Consider the following 18,422-nt stretch of genomic DNA (forward strand, 5'->3'; position numbering starts at 1 on the left):
TGCAACGTTCCTGTATACTCGTCTATTGGGGATGGAAGATACAACACTTCCCACACTATCAACTGCTGCAGGGCACACAGCACGAGATCTGCACCTGGATCTTCTTCCACCACTTACAAGTCTCCTGCAGGTACAGACACTCTGGGGCACACAATACGGACCATCTCAGCTAATGCTACTGAAGGATGCATGCTGCTACCCACAGCCTGTGACAGGGATACAGCCATATGTGAGCGGTGGAGGTCACTGCATACGATTTGCCATGGAGAGGACTGGTGTGACGGGTGGAAACAATGACGGGATGGTGGACCCTAGGTCTGTTGCTAAACGAGGAGTGTATTCTAGGGATCGTCTTCTGGAACTGCGCAGGATAAAGTCTTCTCCAGCAGTGGCAATACTGAATGTTCCACGGGAAATAAGGAGACCTTTCAGAGGCTGCAGAGCAGGCAAGAAGATCAAGTCCTGGAGGAGAAGGTTTAAACCAGTGGTCCCATCCATTATCATGGGTAACGTACGATCGCTGGGAAATAAGTCGGATGAACTGCTGGCTCTGAGTAAGACCCAGAAGGAGTTTAGAGAATGCAGTCTCATGTGCTGTACAGAAACCTGGCTGCATGAGGAGGTCCCAGATTCATGTGTCTCGGTACCAGGGTTTCAAATGGTTCGGGCTGATAGAGAGAGAGTTAGATGCGGCAAGAAAAAAGGTGGAGGAGTGATACTCTACATTAACAACAGATGGTGCAATCAGGGGCATGTAACTGTTAAGGAGAAACATTGCTGTCCAAATATTGAACTGTTAGCAGTGGGCCTCAGGCCTTACTATCTGCCTAGAGAATTCACTCTTGTTATTGTAGTTGTGATGTATATACCACCATGTGCGAACCCAGAGGCTGCTGGGGATGTGTTGTCAGGGGTGATGGCCCGGCTTCAGACTAAACACCCAAACTCTCTAACTGTAATTTCTGGGGATTTCAATCGAGTAAAGATCTCATCTGCAATACCAAAGTTCTATCAATATGTCAAATGTCCTACACGGGACAACAACACACTGGATCTCCTCTTTGCTAATGTTAAGAATGTTTATTCATCGGCTGCATTACCCCCCCTGGGGAAATCTGACCACAACCTCATACTATTGTCTCCTGCTTACCAACCAGACGTCCGCAAACAACCAGTGACAATTAAAAAGATAAGGAAGTGGTGTCCAGCAGCAGAGGAGGCGTTACAAGACTGCTTTGATTGTACAGACTGGGAGGTGTTGTGTATCATGAAAGAGAATTGTGATGTTAATGAGATTACTGGCAGAGTTACTGATTACATCAACTTCTGTATGGACATTGTAGTACCTGTTCAAGAGATTCTGTGTTATGCAAACAATAAGCCATGGATTACAAAAGAGTTGAAACATTTACTAAACATGAAAAAACTGGCTTTTAAAAGGAAGGACAAGGAGGCATTGAAAATTATACAGCGAGACCTAAAGGGGAAAATTAAGATTGCCCGTGAGGCATTCAGAGTTAAATTAGAAAATCAATTTGCACAAAAAAGCTCCAGAGAGGTGTGGGCTGGAATGAAGCTAGTGACTGGGTTTAAGGCAAGGTCGGAGCAGGGGGGTGGTGGACTTAGAATGGCTAATGAAATGAATGAGTTCTTCAATAGATTCAGCAATAAAGGTGCGGTAGCAGCAGGGAAGGGGGAGGAGGCCGGGGAACAACTAGCTAAATTAACAGGGGGTGAAATAGATCATTTCTCGGTCTCCAAAAATGACGTGAGGGACCAGTTTAGTAAGCTGGCCATTGGCAAAGCAGCAGGGCCTGACGGTCTCAGTCCACGTGTCCTCAGAGTGTGTGCAAATGAGTTGTGTACTGTCTTCAGCATCTCTTTAACCAGAGCTTACAATCAAAGCGAGTACCAGTGCTATGGAAGACTTCCTGCCTGGTGCCGGTTCCCAAGACTACCTTCCCGGCTTCCCCGGGGGACTATAGACCGGTGGCCTTAACATCACATGCGATGAAGTCCTTGGAGAGAATAGTATACTGATGCTCTTCAGTTTGCGTACCGGCAGGGACTGGGGGTGGACGATGCTGTAGCGTCTCTGCTACAAACAGTACATTCCTTTTTGGACAATGATGGAACCACAGTGCGTGCTTTGTTCTTTGATTTCTCTGGTGCGTTCAACACATTACAGCCACTCTTACTGCGTGGAAAGTTGATTAAAATGGCGGTGGATGAGGGACTTGTGAATTGGATAATTGACTACCTGTCGGATAGGCCACAGTTTGTTAGGTGGGGGACGGCTACATCAGATAGTGTACTGAGCAGTGTCGGAGCCCCGCAGGGAACAGTGCTGTCGCCATTCCTCTTTACATTGTACACAGCTGACTTTCAGTATAAATCAGACCGTTGTCACCTCCAGAAGTACTCGGATGACTCTGTGATAGTTGGCGGTATTGGGAAGGACCAGGATGAAGAGGAATATAGAAGGGTGGTTGCGGACTTTGTAGTATGGTGCCAGGCTAACCATCTAGAACTAAATGTTAAGAAAACCAGGGAGTTGGTGATGAGCTATGGAAGGTGCAAGAAGGTATGCCTACCTGTTACCATTGACGGTCAGGATGTGGAGATGGTGGACAGTTTCAAATATTTGGGGGTTTACCTGGATAGCAAGCTAGACTGGAAGTGCCACGTGGAGAAGGTCTACAAGAAGGGGATGAGTAGATTGTACTTCCTAAGGAAGTTAAGGTCTTTTAATGTGTGTGGCAAAATGCTTGAGGTGTTCTACCAATCCATTGTGGCTAGTGCCACCTTTGCGGCAATAATTTGCTGGGGTAACAGTGTGCGTGTTGCTGACGCCAACAAGCTCAACAAACTTATAAAGAAGGCTAGCGCGACGGTGGGCCTACAGCTTGGGACTTTTGAAGAGGTGGTAGAGGATAGGATTAAGAAGAAGTGCAGAGCTATAATGGGCAACAACACACACCCGCTTTATGAACTGTTTGCGAAACAGAAGAGCACATTCAGCAATCGCCTAATACAACTAAGGTGTAAAAAGGAAAAATACATGAGATCGTTTGTTCCAACAGCTATGGGGGTGTTTAACAAATGTCTGAAAAGCAATGTCTAAAGTATTCCAAATGTTATGTTATCATATGTGTCATGTTCGAGATCTGTGTTCTGCTGCTGTGATACCGCAATTTCCTCCGGGATAAATAAAGTATATCTTATCTTATCTTATCTTATCTTATCTTATCTTATCTTATCTTATATATTTACTATATTGGGACAATGATTGACTCTTTATTCTTGTACAGATCAAGGTCAATAAATAATGGATGGCATTAATAATAATAATTATAAATCTCATCACCAACCTTAGCATTTTCATCTTCATTAGAACTACCTAAACCAGGTTGACTGAATCCTTTATTTTAACCCCTTTACAACCCAAGGTGGTTTGCACGTTAATGACCAGGCCAATTTTTACAATTCTGACCACTGTCACTTTATGAGGTAATTACTCTGGAACGCTTCAACGGATCCCCCTGATTCTGAGACTGTTTTTTTGTGACATATTGTACTTCATGACTGTGGTAAAATTTCTTTGATATCACTTGCGTTTATTTGTGAAAAAAACGGAAATTTGGCGAAAATATTGCAATTTTTAAAATTTAAATTTTTATGCCCTTAAATCAGAGAGATATGTCACACAAAATAGTTAATAAATAACATTTCCCACATGTCTACTTTACATCAGCACAATTTTAGAACCAAAATTTTTTTTTTATTGGGGAGCTATAAGGGTTAAAAGTTGACCAGCAATTTCTCATTTCTCCAACAAAATTTACAAAACCGTTTTTTTAGGGACCACATTATATTTGAAGCCACTCTGAGGGGTCCTTATGACAGAAAATACCCAAAAGTGACACCATTCTAAAAACTGCACCCCTCAAGGTGCTCAAAACCACATTCAAGAACTTTATTAACCCTTCAGGTGCTTCACAGGAATTTTTGAAATGTGGAAGAAAAAAATTAACATTTAACTTTTTTCACAAAAATGTTACTTTAGACCCAATTTTTTTTATTTTCGCAGGGGTAACAGGAAAAAATGGACCCCAAAATTTGTTGTGCAATTGCCCCTGGGCACGCAGATACCCTATATGTGGGGAAAAAACACTGTTTGGGCACACGGCAGGGTTCGGAAGGGAAGGAGCGCCATTTGACTTTTTGAATGTAAAATTTGCTTGATTAGCAGACGCCATGTTGCATTTGGGGAGCCCCTGATGTGCCTAAACAGTGGAAACCCCCCACAAGTGACACAATTTTGGAAACTAGACCCCTCAGGGAACTTATCTAGATGTGTGGTGAGCACCTTGAACCCCCAAGTCCTTTACAGAAGTTTATAACATGGAGCAGTGAAAATAAAAAAATCAAACTTTTTCCACAAAAATGATGTTTTAGCCCCAATTTTTTATTTTCACAAGAGTAAGAGGAGAAAATGGACCCCAAAAACTTTTGTGTAATTTCTCCTGAGTACGCCAATACCCCATATGTGGAGAAAATACAGTGCTTGGGCGCACAGCAGAGTTCAGAAGGGAAGGAGCACTGTGTGACTTTTTGAACGCAAAATCAGCTGGAATAGAGAGCGGACGCCATGTCGCGTTTGGAGAGCCCCTGATGTGCCTAAATAGTGGAAACCCCCCACAAGTGACCCCATTTTGGAAACTACACCCCTCAAGGTTTTTATCAAGGAGTATAGTGAACATTTTGAACCCAGAGGTACGACACAGAATTTGATAATATTAGGTCATCATATTGAATAGTCTTGAGCGCAAGTGCTCGCTACTTGAGTTTGCATCGGGTACTCAGGTATGCACCATGTATTGTGGGTGCTCAAGTGACATGCTCGAGTCCCTGCCCGCATGTTACACGGTTATTAGACACCCAAAAAAAAAGATGCGGGGATCGCTCGGGCATGGCAGGCAATCCCCATGAGGTTTTTTTGGCCGTGAAGCATATGAGACTCGAGCATGTCACTCGAGCACCCACGATACTCAATGCATGCCCAAGCACCCGATGCAAACTCAAATAACGAGCACTTGCACTCAACACTAGTTGCCATATCGTCATCTTTTTTTTTTTTACTTTTGAAAAAAAAAAACAACCCTAACCCTAGCACAACACTATCCCCAACCCTAGTCCTAGCGTTTATTTTTTACGCCGTTCCTAGTGCGGTATAAGTGATTAGACAACTTTATTCTTTGGGTCGGTGCGACTACAGAGATACCAGAATCATATCGGGTTTTTATGATTGACAGCTGCCACACACTAAAAGACGCATTTTTTTGTAAAATCTAGTTTTTGCATCGCCATATTTTGAGAGCTGACTGAGTCATGTTATGGCTTGTTTTTTGCGGGATGAGTTGACGTTTTTATTGGTGCCATTTTCAGGCACGTGACATTTTTTGATCGCTTTCTATTCCGATTTTTGGGAGGCTGAATAAACAAAAAACAACAATTCAGGAATTGTGTTTTTTTAAAATTTTTTATTCTGCTCCGTGTGTGGTGAAATTGATAAGGTAGCTTTATTCTTCGGGTCAGTATGTTTACAGCGGTACCACATTTATCTCGTTTTTCTATGTTTTGGCGCTTTTACACAAGAAAATCTATTTTATAGAAAAAATTATTTTTTTGCATCGCTTCATTCTGAGAGCTATAACTTTTTGATTTTTCGGATGATGGAGCTGTATGGTGGCTTGATTTTTTGCGGGACAAGATGAAGTTTTCAGCGGTACCATTTTTATTTATATTCGTCTTTTTGATCACGTGTTATACCATTTTTTGTTTGGCAGTATGATGATAAAGCATTGTTTTTTGCTTCGTTTTTTATTTTTATTTTTTACCATGTTCACCGAAGGGGTTAACTAGTGGAGCAATTTTATAGGTCAGGTCGTTCCAGACACTGTGATACCAAATATGTGCACTTTTATTGTTTGTTTGTTTGTTTTTTTCATAATAATATTTATTGATGGGTACATTATATTTTTATTTTTGGTGGATTATTTTTTTTTATTTATTTTTTTAATATTTTTACAATTTTTTTTTTTTTTTTCACTTTCTGATACTTTTTTTACTTTTATACTTTGTCCCACTATGGGACTTTCACTTTTTTTATTCTGATCGCCTCCATAGCATAGGGATGGAGCACCATCCCTGTGCCATGCAGGCTGTCAGAGCTGCACAGTGAGAAGATAGTTTGGTCATGCACTGCGCATGACCAAAAAATCTTCCTGATGTCTGGTGACCTGGATGTTGTCATGACGACATCGGGTCGTCATGGCAACATCCAGGAAGCCGCGGCAGACAGCGCTGTAGGCCGAAAGAGGAGGTGAGTATTGTGATCACCTCCCCTTAGCCACCGCAATGCTCGACTTCGATCGCAGCATTGTGGGGGTTAATGTGCCGGGAGCGGTGCGGGACTGCTCCCTGCACATAGTACCGGCTGTCAGCTGTGACAATCAGCTGACACCCGGCGGCGATCGCGCCCGCACAGCCTGTGTGCGCGCGCTATCACCATGACGTACTAATACGGGTCAGGCTCTTAAAGCCCAGGGCACAGACGCGTATTAATACGTCATGGGCTTTAAAGGGATTAATGGGTAGTAAGAACCTGTGTAGGGATTCACTTTTTCATTTATGGGAATAGATTTATCACAACTGTCAAGAATAGGACCATGTTCTTCTTTCCCAGATTTGTGCTGGTGATAAGCAGTACCTAGCGCAAAGACGACTAAATTGTAAAATGTAAATTTTTGTGATGAGACACTCCCCTCTAAATATTCCCCTAACCATACAAAATTATAGATTTTGTTGGCAATGAATTTGTATACAATTTACAGGCAGTTCTATCTTTTCTAACTTCTGATGATCAGATGTTGTCACTGGGGGAAGCAACATCTAAGCATACACATACAAGACATTCAAATAATTTGCTGTCCATGAGCATCAGTCATTCAAAAAGAATAGAATATAAAATATTGTATAATCAATTACTGATTATACATTATTTCTTCTTTGCTTCTGTACACACAAAAAAACTAATTTAAATTATGCTGCAGGCCATGATAGTATGTTTAGGCCATGAAGGCAGCACCATGCAGGTTGCTCACAGCAGCACAAGCAACATTTGGTCTGACATTGTCATGTTGTAAAACGGCTCCTGGGACACTTTGGAAAAAATTTTAAACCACTGGTTCCACCACCAAATCAATGTAATGCTGAGCTATTAATGTTCCTGGAATAAGTCTAGAGGGGTTTGACTACCATATATTGTCATGCCACATGTATGTATATACAGTGCCTACAAGTAGTATTCAACCCCCTGCAGATTTATCTGGTTGACACATGCTTAATTAACTTGGCATTGTGACATTTGTACTGTAGATCAGCCTGGAAGTGGGAAATGCACTGCAGCAATTTTTTTTTTTTTTTTTTTAAACTTTAAAAGTTAATTCAGAGTGTCATTTATTATTCAACTCCTCAAACCACAAGAATTCTGTTTGGTCCCCCTAAAGTATTAAGAAGTAGTTCAGGCACCAAGAATAATGAGTTTCACATGTGTGGATTAAAGATCTCTTTTGCCAGCCTTTTCTGACTATTTAAGACCCTCCCCAAACTTGTGAACAGCACTCAGACATGGTCAACATGGGAAAGACAAAGGAGCATTCCAAGGCCATCAGAGACAAGATCGTGGAGGGTCACAAGGCTGGCAAGGGGTACAAAACCCTTTCCAAGGAGTTGGGCCTACCTGTCTCCACTGTTGGGAGCATCATCCGTAAGTGGAAGGCTTATGGAACTACTGTTAGCCTTCCACGGCCTGGACAGCCTTTGAAAGTGTCCTCCCGTGCCGAGGCCAGGCTTGTCCGAAGAGTCAAGGCTAACCCAAGGACAACAAGGAAGGAGCTCCGGGAAGATCTCATGGCAGTGGGGACATTGTTTTCAGTCAATACCATAAGTAACGTACTCCACCGCAATGGTCTCCATTCCAGACGAGCCTGTATGGTACCTTTACTTTCAAAGCGTCATGTCAAGGCTCGTCTACAGTTTGCTCATGATCACTTGGAGGACTCTGAGACAGACTGGTTCAAGGTTCTATGGTCTAATGAGACCAAGATCGAGATCTTTGGTGCCAACCACACACGTGACGTTTGGAGACTGGATGGCACTGCATACGACCCCAAGAATACCATCCCTACAGTCAAGCATGGTGGTGGCAGCATCATGCTGTGGGGCTGTTTCTCAGCCAAGGGGCCTGGCCATCTGGTCCGCATCCATGGGAAGATGGATAGCACGGCCTACCTGGAGATTTTGGCCAAGAACCTCCGCTCCTCCATCAAGGATCTTAAGATGGGTCGTAATTTCATCTTCCAACAAGACAACGACCCAAAGCACACAGCCAAGAAAACCAAGGCCTGGTTCAAGAGGGAAAAAGTCAAGGTGTTGGAGTGGCCTAGTCAGTCTCCTGACCTTAACCCAATTGAAAACTTGTGGAAGGAGCTCAAGAATAAAGTCCACATGAGACACCCAAAGAACCTAGATAACTTGGAGAAGATCTGCATGGAGGAGTGGGCCAAGATAACTCCACAGACCTGTGCCGGCCTGATCAGGTCTTATAAAAGACGATTATTAGCTGTAATTGCAAACAAGGGTTATTCCACAAAATATTAAACATAGGGGTTGTATAATAATTGACCCACACTTTTATGTTTAAAATGTAATAAAATTCAACTGAGCAACATAACTTTTTGGTTTGTAAGATTTATGCTTCTGTTCATAAAACCTACTCTCGTTTGCAGTTTGAAGGCTCTAACTTATTTGCATCTTATCAAACCAGCTAAATCTGCAGGGGGTTGAATATTACTTGTAGGCACTGTATATAGATAGATAGATAGATAGATAGATAGATAGATAGATAGATAGATAGATAGATAGATAGATATGCAATGGCTAGCAAAAGTATTCACCCCCCTTGTGGGGTAATGAGCTGTGTTGGTTTGGCTCCAGACATAGTGTTTACCTTGGTGGCCAAAAAGTTAAATTTTGGTCTCATCTGACCACAGCACCTTCCTCCATACATTTGGGGAGTCTCACAAGTCTTTTGGCAAACTCAAAACAAGCCTTACAATTTTTGTGTGTAAGTAAAGACTTTTTTTCTGCCCACTCTTCCATAAAGGCCACCTCTATGGAGTGTACAGCTTATTGTGGTCAGATGGATAGATACTCCAGTCTCTGCTTGGGAACTCTGCAGCTCCTTCAGGGTTACCTTTGGTCTCTTTGCTGCCTCTCTGATTGATGCCCTCCTTGCTGGGCTGAGAGTTTTGGCTGGTGGCCCTTTCTTGGCAGGCTCATTGTGGTACCATGATCCATTTGATGATTGATAATGGATTTAATGGTGCTCCGCGGGATCATCAGAGATTGGGAATATTTTTTTAGAACCAAACCTTGACTTGTACTTCTCAACAACTTTGTCCCTGACTTGTTTGGAGATCTCACATTCTCTAAGATCCATGAAAATGTGTTTAACAATGTGTTAGTTTGCTCAATATGATGTATAAAGAGTAAGTTACACATTTTCTTGTATATTAAATGCTCTCTGTAAATGTGTGTTATATATGTGTTTTTTGTGTTTTTCATTTACAGAAAGTGTTATCAGTCAGTTTTTCAAAACCTGGTTTTATAGAAGTGCCACCAGTGTCATTAGATGTGGGAACAGAAATTACATTGTCATTCAGCACCAAAAATGAGTCAGGAATGATTTTATTCGGCAATGGGGGAACGCTTATTTCACCAAGAAGAAAGCGTAGACAAAGTGGGCAGGTAAGCAACAATGTTGTGAAGTTTCATTTTTGAAGTTCAAAATAGCTCTATGGATATATTAAGAGAGTATCCACAGACCACTCTGGGGCCAATTGATGCCAAAACAGTGTCTTTCTGATTAACAGTATCCTGACATATGTTTGTGTATCATTTATATTTCTTGTTTAAAAAAAGTGCAATTTGTTACTTTTTTCTATACTATCAGGGACTACAATACAATTGTATGCTGTGCTGTAAGTGCAGTCCATATTGTGGAAAAAATATAAAAAGTATAAAAAGCAGTTACTAGTTTACATTTTTTACCTTTTTTTAAACCATTTGTAGTTTGGATTTCTTAAACTGTTTCAAGGGCATGTGTCCTGTTGAAAATTGAATTTGATCTGAAAGCAGGATGTTCACTAACTGGAGAAGCTGATGAAGTTGATGTACATTTTGTGTGAGAAACGTTTTAATAAAACTTGAGTTTTATTTATTGCAGTCTCTACTGTATATACAGTGCATTGTGAAAGTATTTGGTCCCTTTGAACTTTTCTACCTTTTGCCACATTTCTGGCTTCAAACATAAAGATATAACATTCTAATTTTTGGGGGAAGAATCAACAACAAGGGGGACACAATCGTGAAGTGGAACGAAATTTATTGGATATTTTAAACTTTTTTAACAAATTAAAAACTCAAAAGTGGGGCATGCAATATTATTCGGCCCCCTTCAGTAAAATACTTTGTGGCGCCACCTTTTGCTGCGATTACAGCTGCTAGTCGCTTGGGGTATGTCTCTATCAGTTTTGCACATCGAAAGGCTGAAATTCTTGCCAATTCTTCCTTGCAAAACAGCTCGAGCTCATTGAGGTTGGATGTGCGTGGTACAAAGAGTGACTGATAGTCTTCCTTGTATAATTGTGCATATAGAGATAGCTGTCAATAACTAGTAGGATCGCCCTCTGGACTTCTATGTATACAAACACCAGGGATTTCAAAGAGTATTATACAAGTTTTAAAGATTTTTTTTTCCAACAAACCTATATATCATTCTGTTCACCTTCTTCTAATGTATACCATGCCATGCACAGATCTGACTACATGTGCAATGTTACAGGTTTCCCTTATGAAAACCTCAACAAAACCTAGAATGTGTGATAGCACCCTCTGTTCTTAATCTAATATGAACATCTGATTCCCCATTCAGGCTTTTTATGCAGTCCTGTTAAGAAAAGGAAAATTGGAAGTTTCTGTGCCAGGACCTAAAGAGATGCATCGAATAACCATTAAGTCTGAGAAAGAAAAATTTAATGATGGCAAAGAACATTCCATCAGAATAGAAAGATCAAGAAAGTAAGTAACAAAATATCTTAAAGCTACTGCCAGGATGTGTTTTTCTCATTGATATGTAATATAATTTTCCTTTGATTTGTATAATTTTATAGAGCTCTCTGTGAAAACCCAATAGTAACTCAAGGATTATAGCACAAGGGCTTTGACATTGACCATCATCTTAGCCAATTTTGCTATTATACAAATAATGTATCTTATGGCAATGTTTAATATAATATTCATGTTTAATAGGACTATCAGTCAAAAAGGGCTGTGTGGTGAAATGGACCCATTAAAAACAACCATTAGTACAGTCCTTAAATTATATGACTTAGATTCTACCACATAGTGAAAAACAACTTTCTGTCCATTCTAAAGACCCATTTAGATGAGCTGATAATCAGTGAATGTTCATTGTTGTTTATGCAGGTATAAAATTCATGGTTATAAGCAGCACATTTCCATTAGTAAATAGGGTATGTGATGACGGCAGCGTCACACTGTATGAGAACCGAACAATCGCAATAACGATTGATCTGATCCCATCGGTTTTCTTTTACAGGCAGGGGAGCAAGCACTGGTCAATTGCATATAGTTGATCAGTCTTTATTAATGGGTCAAAATTAGCCTGTCTAAATGGGACTTTCAATTAGACGTTCACCTCTAAAACAAAAATCAAAAAAATGGTCAATATATAAAATCTAAAAGAAAAAAGTGTAGTCACATTTTACTGAGGTTTCAGTAATGGTAACTACCTTATAAAAGTATATACGACATCCACAATTGTTTCACTTGAGAGAAGTGGAAGAGAAGGCAGTCAGCATTTGATCACAAATTTGCAAATCACATGCTGTCTGAGCATCAATGTGATGACCACCAGGAGTGTCAAACATACGTAGAGTCGCTAAATCCAAACAGTGAGTATATTACTAGGATTCAGCACATTACATGATTTCTACATGTTGCACTCCCTCCCTAGTTTTATACCTGTCCCTGACAACCCTTTAATATAAAATAACCAAGTACACTTTGGGATTGTAGATTTTAACATTCCAGAGCTGTGCTCAAGAAAAAACAAGAATTAGAGATAAAGTCTACTGGGAATGGGGGTGAATTGCTGAAAAATGACACTATAGTCAGAAAATGAAGCAAAATTGTGTGATTACTCATATACCGTATTTTTCAGACTATAAGACGCAATTTTTTCCTCCAAAATTTTGGAGAAAAATGGGGGGAGCATCTTATAGTTCGAATGTTGGGGGGGGGTGTATATATATGTGGGGTGTGGGGGAAGTGGTAGCGGTGGAGGAGTGGGGAACAGGAGGCAGCTGCCGCCCGCTGCAGCCTACACTGTCCCCGCTGCTAAAGAAAATGAATATTCACTGCTCCCCACACTCATGGGGCGTGGGGAGCAGTGAATATTCATGCTCCTTAATAGCGGCACACAGTGTAGCTGCGCTGCGGCTCCTGCTGCTGCTGGAATCGCCTGTGCCCGCTGTTAAAGCGCATGAATATTCAACCTCTCTCCACGCCCATGGGCGTGGGGAGGGGGTGAATATGCATGCCCTTTAATAAGCGGGCACACGCGATAGCCGGCAGCAGCAGTAGCCGCAGCGCGGCTACGCTGTGTGCCGGCTATGAAGGACAGTGAAGTCACTGCTCCCCGCGCACACAGTCCCGGCGTGGGGAGCAGTGACTTCCGGCAGCTGATCTCTCCTTGTGACGCCATGCGCGACTCACATGGAGAGATCAGTGCAGGCAGACAGGACACAGCACTGGAGGAGAGAAGAAATGGGGGATTAGGGGGATGGGGTGATTAGGGGTGCCATGCATACCAGGATGGGTATTAGGGGTGCCATGCATACCAGGACAGGGATGAGGGGTGCCATGCATACCAGGACAGGGATGAGGGTTGCCATGCATACCTGGATAGGGATTAGGGGTCCCATGCATACCAGGACAGGGATGAGGGGTGCCATGCATACCAGGACAGGGATGAGGGGTGCCATGCATACCAGGACAGGGATGAGGGGTGCCATGCATATCAGGATAGGGATGAGAGGTGCCATGCAAACCAGGATGGGGATTGCTGTGCCATGCATACCAGGATGGGGATTAGGGGTGCCATGCATACCAGTATAGGGATTAGGAGAGCCATGCATACCAGGATAGAGATGAGGGGTGCCATGCATACCAGGACAGGGATGAGGGGTGCCATGCATACCTGAACAGGGATGAGGGGTGCCATGCATACCAGGATAGGGATGAGGGGTGTCATGTATACCAGGATAAGGATTAGGGGTGCCATGCATACCAGGATGGAGGGATGCCAGGCATACCAGGATGGGGACCACATATAAAAGGAAGGGGCGGGCATATATACCAGGATGGGGGATATTGTCAGAATTGGGGGACATTACCCCTATACCAGTATCAGCGGAAGACCCCCTCCCCCTTAAAAGTGCATCATGACCACATTTTTTGCTTACATTTTTTTTTAATTATTTTCCTCCTCTAAAACCTAGGTGCATCCAGTGCGTCTTATAGTCCGAAAAATACGGTACACCCAGGACTCCTTGTTCTGAAAATGTACCTGAAATGAGGTATACACACATGGTCAAAATTGTTGGTACCCCTCGTTTAATGAAAGAAAAACCCACAATGGTCACAGAAATAACTTGAATCTGACAAAAGTAATAATAAATTAAAAATCTATGAAAATGAACAAATGAAAGTCAGACATTGCTTTTCAACCCTGCTTCCACAGAATTTTTTAAAAAATGAAACTCGTGAAATAGGCCTGAACAGAAATGATGGTACCCCTGAAAATAATGTGACAAAAGGGACATGTTAAATCAAGTTGTGTCCACTAATTAGCATCACAGGTGTCTACAATCTTGTAATCAGTCAGTGGGCCTGTATATAGGGCTACAGATACTCACTGTGCTGTTTGGTGACATGGTGTGTACCACACTCAACATGGACCAGAGGAAACAAAGGAAAGAGTTGTCTCAGGAGATTAGAATGAAAATTATAGACAAGCAAGTTAAAGGTAAAGGTTATAAGAACATCTCCAAGCTGCTTGATGTTCCTGTGACTACAGTTGCACATATTATTCAGAAATTTAATATCCCTTGGACTGTAGCCAACCTCCCTGGACGTGGCCGCAGGAGGAAAATTGATGACAAATTACAGAGACTGATAATACGAATGGTAACAAAAGAGCTCAGGATAACTTCTAAAGAGATTAAAGGTGAACTTCAAGCTCAAGGAACATCAGTGTCAGATCGCACCATCTGTCGTTGTTTGATCCAAAGTGGACTTCATGGGAGACAACCAAGCAAAACACCATTGTTGAAAAAAAATCATTAAAAAGCCAGACTGGAATTGGCCAAACTACATGTTGACAAGCCACAAAGCTTCTGGGAGAATGTCCTATGGACAGATGAGACAAAAATGGAAGTTTATGGCAAGACACATCAGCTCTATATTCACAGACCAGACGGAAAAATGAAGCATATCAAGAAAAGAACACTGTCCCTACTGTGAAACATGGAGGAGGCTCTGTTATGTTCTGGGGCTGCTTTGCTGCATCTGGTACAGGGTGTCTTGAATCTGTGCAGGGTACAATGAAATCTCAAGACTATCAAGGGATTCTAGAGAGAAATGTGCTGCCCAGTTTAAGAAAGCTTGGTCTCAGTCGCAGGTCATGGGTCTTGCAACAGGATAATGACTCAAAACACACAGCTAAAACACCCAAGAATGGCTAAGAAAAAAAATGGACTATTCTGAAGTGGCCTTCTATGAGCCCTGACCTAAATCGTATTGAGCATCTTTGGAAAGAGCTGAAACCATCTGGAAAAGACAACCTTCAAACACGAGACAACTGGAGCAGTTTGCTCATGAGGAGTGGGCCAAAATACCTGTCGAGAGGTGCAGAAGTCTCATTGACAGTTACAGGAATCGTTTGATTGCAGTGACTGCCTCAAAAGGTTGTTCAACAAAATATTAAGTTAAGAGTACCATCATTTCTGTCCAGGCCTATTTTATGAGTTTAATTTTTTTTTAAATTCTGTGGAAGCAGCGTTGAAAAGCAATGTCTGACTTTCATTTGTTCATTTTCAAAGATTTTTAATTTATTATTACTTTTGTCAGATTCAAGTTATTTCTGTGACCATTGTGGGTTTTTCTTTCATTAAACGAGGGGTACCAACAATTTTGACCACGTGTGTATACTACAGTCATTTGTGATCCTGACCCTATAGCTTGTCAGAATTCATTTATGTCTTTGGATTTTTAAGGATGGCGACCTTAAAGTTGTTTGTAGCTACATGCAATACCTCACTGAAGGGGTCAACTGGAGAATAGTGTTGAGCCACCCCCGTAGTGTTAGAGTTCGGTTCGGTTGGTCGAACACGCGTGTGTTCGTCGAACACCGTTAAAACCAATGGCAGGCAAACAAAAACACATAGAAACACATAGAAAACACCTTCAAAGGTGTGCAAAAACTGACAAACTGCTCAGAAGACACAACTAACACATGGAAAAGTGACAAGTACATATAGTCATGCGAAAAGAAAAGAGGTGGAGGAGTAAAAGGAGGGGGAGACACAGATATAGGCATGTCATGCCCTTCTAAAACCAAAAAAGTGCGAAGACGACACGGCCAGTCCGTTCCTGCCCGTGCAACCTCCGTGTCGCCGGGTTTGTGCCAGAGCCGCGGTGGACCCTGACAGCCAGCCCCCCTCTCCCAATACTGGTGCCTGTCCGCTGGTGGGTCGAGCGAGCCCCCCTGCGGTGGAGGCAGGTCTAATCTTTTTAATTTAAATTGTCTCTCTAATTTGAATGAGTACACTTTAAATCCTTTTACAAGGATCTATTGAAGGGCAAGTCTCATGCCAGCAGCCGCGGAAATTACAGCTCCAGTAGCGTCCACTAAAGCTGCTGCAGTTAAAAAGCTTTTATAAGGATCGAGCTAGGCGGTCCACCGGAAGGCGTTCTACCGACAGTCCCAGCCCCTGTGCCTTGGGGTGCCTCCCCGATGCTCTTCACTGAGTGTCCCGGGGGCCGAACCATTTCCTTTGAAAAAATTAAGTGTCCAAACTACAGGTGGTGTAGCTTGCTTAACAGCTGGGATAATCCTCTGACTAGCAGACACTGCTACTATGCACAGAGTATTTCCTGGGCTAGATGCAGTTAAAAATTTGTAATTAGATACTATCGTTGGATGCTGAGAAAGCATTCCATAGAGTCTCCTGGCACGCCATATATTAGTTTCTTAAAATGCATGGGGTAGGGGTCTAGGGGACCCTTTTATAGCCAAAATCACGGCCCTGTATTGCAATACATCACCTAGGCTGAAGATAAATGGAACATTTTCATCACCTTTCATAATCACCAAGGCAGGGATGTCCTCTGTCCCCTCTCTTATACATCCTAGTGACGGAGCACCGGCTCTCATCAATTCGCCATAACCCCAATATTAGGTGGATTGAGGTGGGAGGCACCGAGTACAAGTGCTCTGCATTTGCTGATGATGTCCTAGTATATATCACTCAATCACATATATCCATCCCTGCTGTTATGGCTGAAATAGATCACTTTGTTACATGGTCAAATTTTAAAATCAATGCAGCGAAGTCTGAGGCCCTCAATGTCTCCCTCCCCAAATCCATACAGGATTCCATCCAGTCCAACTATGTTATCTTAATTTTGGACCCTTGATTGAACAACTCCATACAGACCACGGTTGGCAAGTTGGAACTGTAAGATTCACTACGTGAACCACTGGTGTTTTGTGGAAAAGCACATGTACACTGTGTTCCAAATTATTATGCAAAAAGTGTTTAGGAGTGATAAGGTAAGAATTTTTTTGTTTGTCAGTTAAACTCATTGATGGTGATGTGTGTCAGGGCTCTTTATATCACTGTAATCAATTGCCGACACCTGTGCCAATTAGTTTGGCAGGTGTGTCCAATGAAAGGCAAGACTACTTAAGAAGGCTGTCCCACATTATTAAGCAGCCTACATTTTCTTCCAAAATGGGAAAGAAAAAGGATGTGTCGGCTGCTGAGAAGCAGCAAATTGTGGAGTGTTTAGGTCAAGGCATGACTACAATCAACATTGCCAAGACACTTCATCCTGATTATCGCACAATCAAGAAGTATGTAGCTGATTCACAGTACACACGTGTGCGTGCTGATAAGGGAAAATTGAGGACTCTTTCCTACAGGCAATTACATCAGGTTAAAAGAGCAGCGGCAAAAAAGCCTTGTCATAGCAGCAGACAAGTTTTGGAAGCTGCTGATGCCTCCAACGTCCCCCGAACAACAAGATGCAGGGTCCTTCAGAGGTTTGCAGCTGTGCGTAAGCCATCCTGTTGACCTCCTCTATCCACTGTACACAAGCAGAAACGGCTCCAGTGGGCCAAACAATACATGAAGACTGACTTCAAAACTGTTTTGTTCACCGATGAGTGCCGTGCAACGCTCGATGGTCCAGATGGATGGAGTGGAGGATGGCTGGTTGATGGACACCCCATGCAAACACGGCTACAGCGCCAACAAGGAGGAGGTGGAGTAATGTTTTGGGCTGGAATCATGGGGAGAGAGATTGTCGGCCCCTTTAGGATCCCTGAAGGGGTAAAGATGAACTACATAATGTATGTGGAATTTCTCAAACAGCACTTCCTGCCATGGTTCAAGAAGAAGAACCGTGTATTCCGTAGCAAGATCATTTTCATGCATGATAATGCACCGTCTCATGCTGCACATAACACATCAGCATCTCTGGCTGATATGGGCATAAAAGGGGACAAACTTATTGTGTGACCCCATGCTCCCCTGACCTCAACCCCATTGAGAACCTCTGGAGCATCATCAAAAGGAGTGTCTATGATGGCAGGAGGCAGTTCACATATAAGCAACAGCTCTGGGAGGGTATTCTGTCCTCATGCAAAACAATTGAAGCAGAAACCATCCAAGACCTGACAAATTCAATGGACGAGAGAGTTCAGAAGCTCCTTTCTAACAAGGGGTCCTATGTGCTAATGTAACATCACCTAGAATACAGTTTTGAGTTGAGAACTGTTTGATTTCAGTTTCTAATAACCTGCTAATGCTTATAATTTCAAAAATGACCATTTTTTTGTTCTTTATTAAAATGAAAAGGTTGATCGATGTGTGTGGGGGATCTGAGAGTGTGGCAACCCAGTAGTCAGGATTATTTCGAATTCTGAC

At 42.3% G+C, this 18,422-nt stretch overlaps 1 protein-coding gene across 6 annotated transcripts in view; it reads left to right on the forward strand.

Moving 5' to 3' along the window:
• Nucleotides 1–18,422, forward strand: part of LAMA2 (laminin subunit alpha 2) — a 1,447,346-nt gene that overhangs the window by 1,367,296 nt on the left and 61,628 nt on the right. For all 6 annotated transcript variants that reach the window (XM_073676060.1, XM_073676058.1, XM_073676059.1 and 3 more), the window contains 2 exons: nucleotides 9,697–9,873; nucleotides 11,060–11,205. In XM_073676060.1, coding sequence (XP_073532161.1) covers nucleotides 9,697–9,873; nucleotides 11,060–11,205 — 323 coding nt within the window. The remainder of the gene's footprint in view (nucleotides 1–9,696; nucleotides 9,874–11,059; nucleotides 11,206–18,422) is intronic.

Source organism: Phyllobates terribilis, unplaced genomic scaffold (genome assembly GCF_046119375.1).
Source record: "Phyllobates terribilis strain yellow unplaced genomic scaffold, ASM4611937v1 Scaffold_3__8_contigs__length_932513732, whole genome shotgun sequence".
NCBI classification, from domain to species: Eukaryota; Metazoa; Chordata; class Amphibia; order Anura; family Dendrobatidae; genus Phyllobates; species Phyllobates terribilis.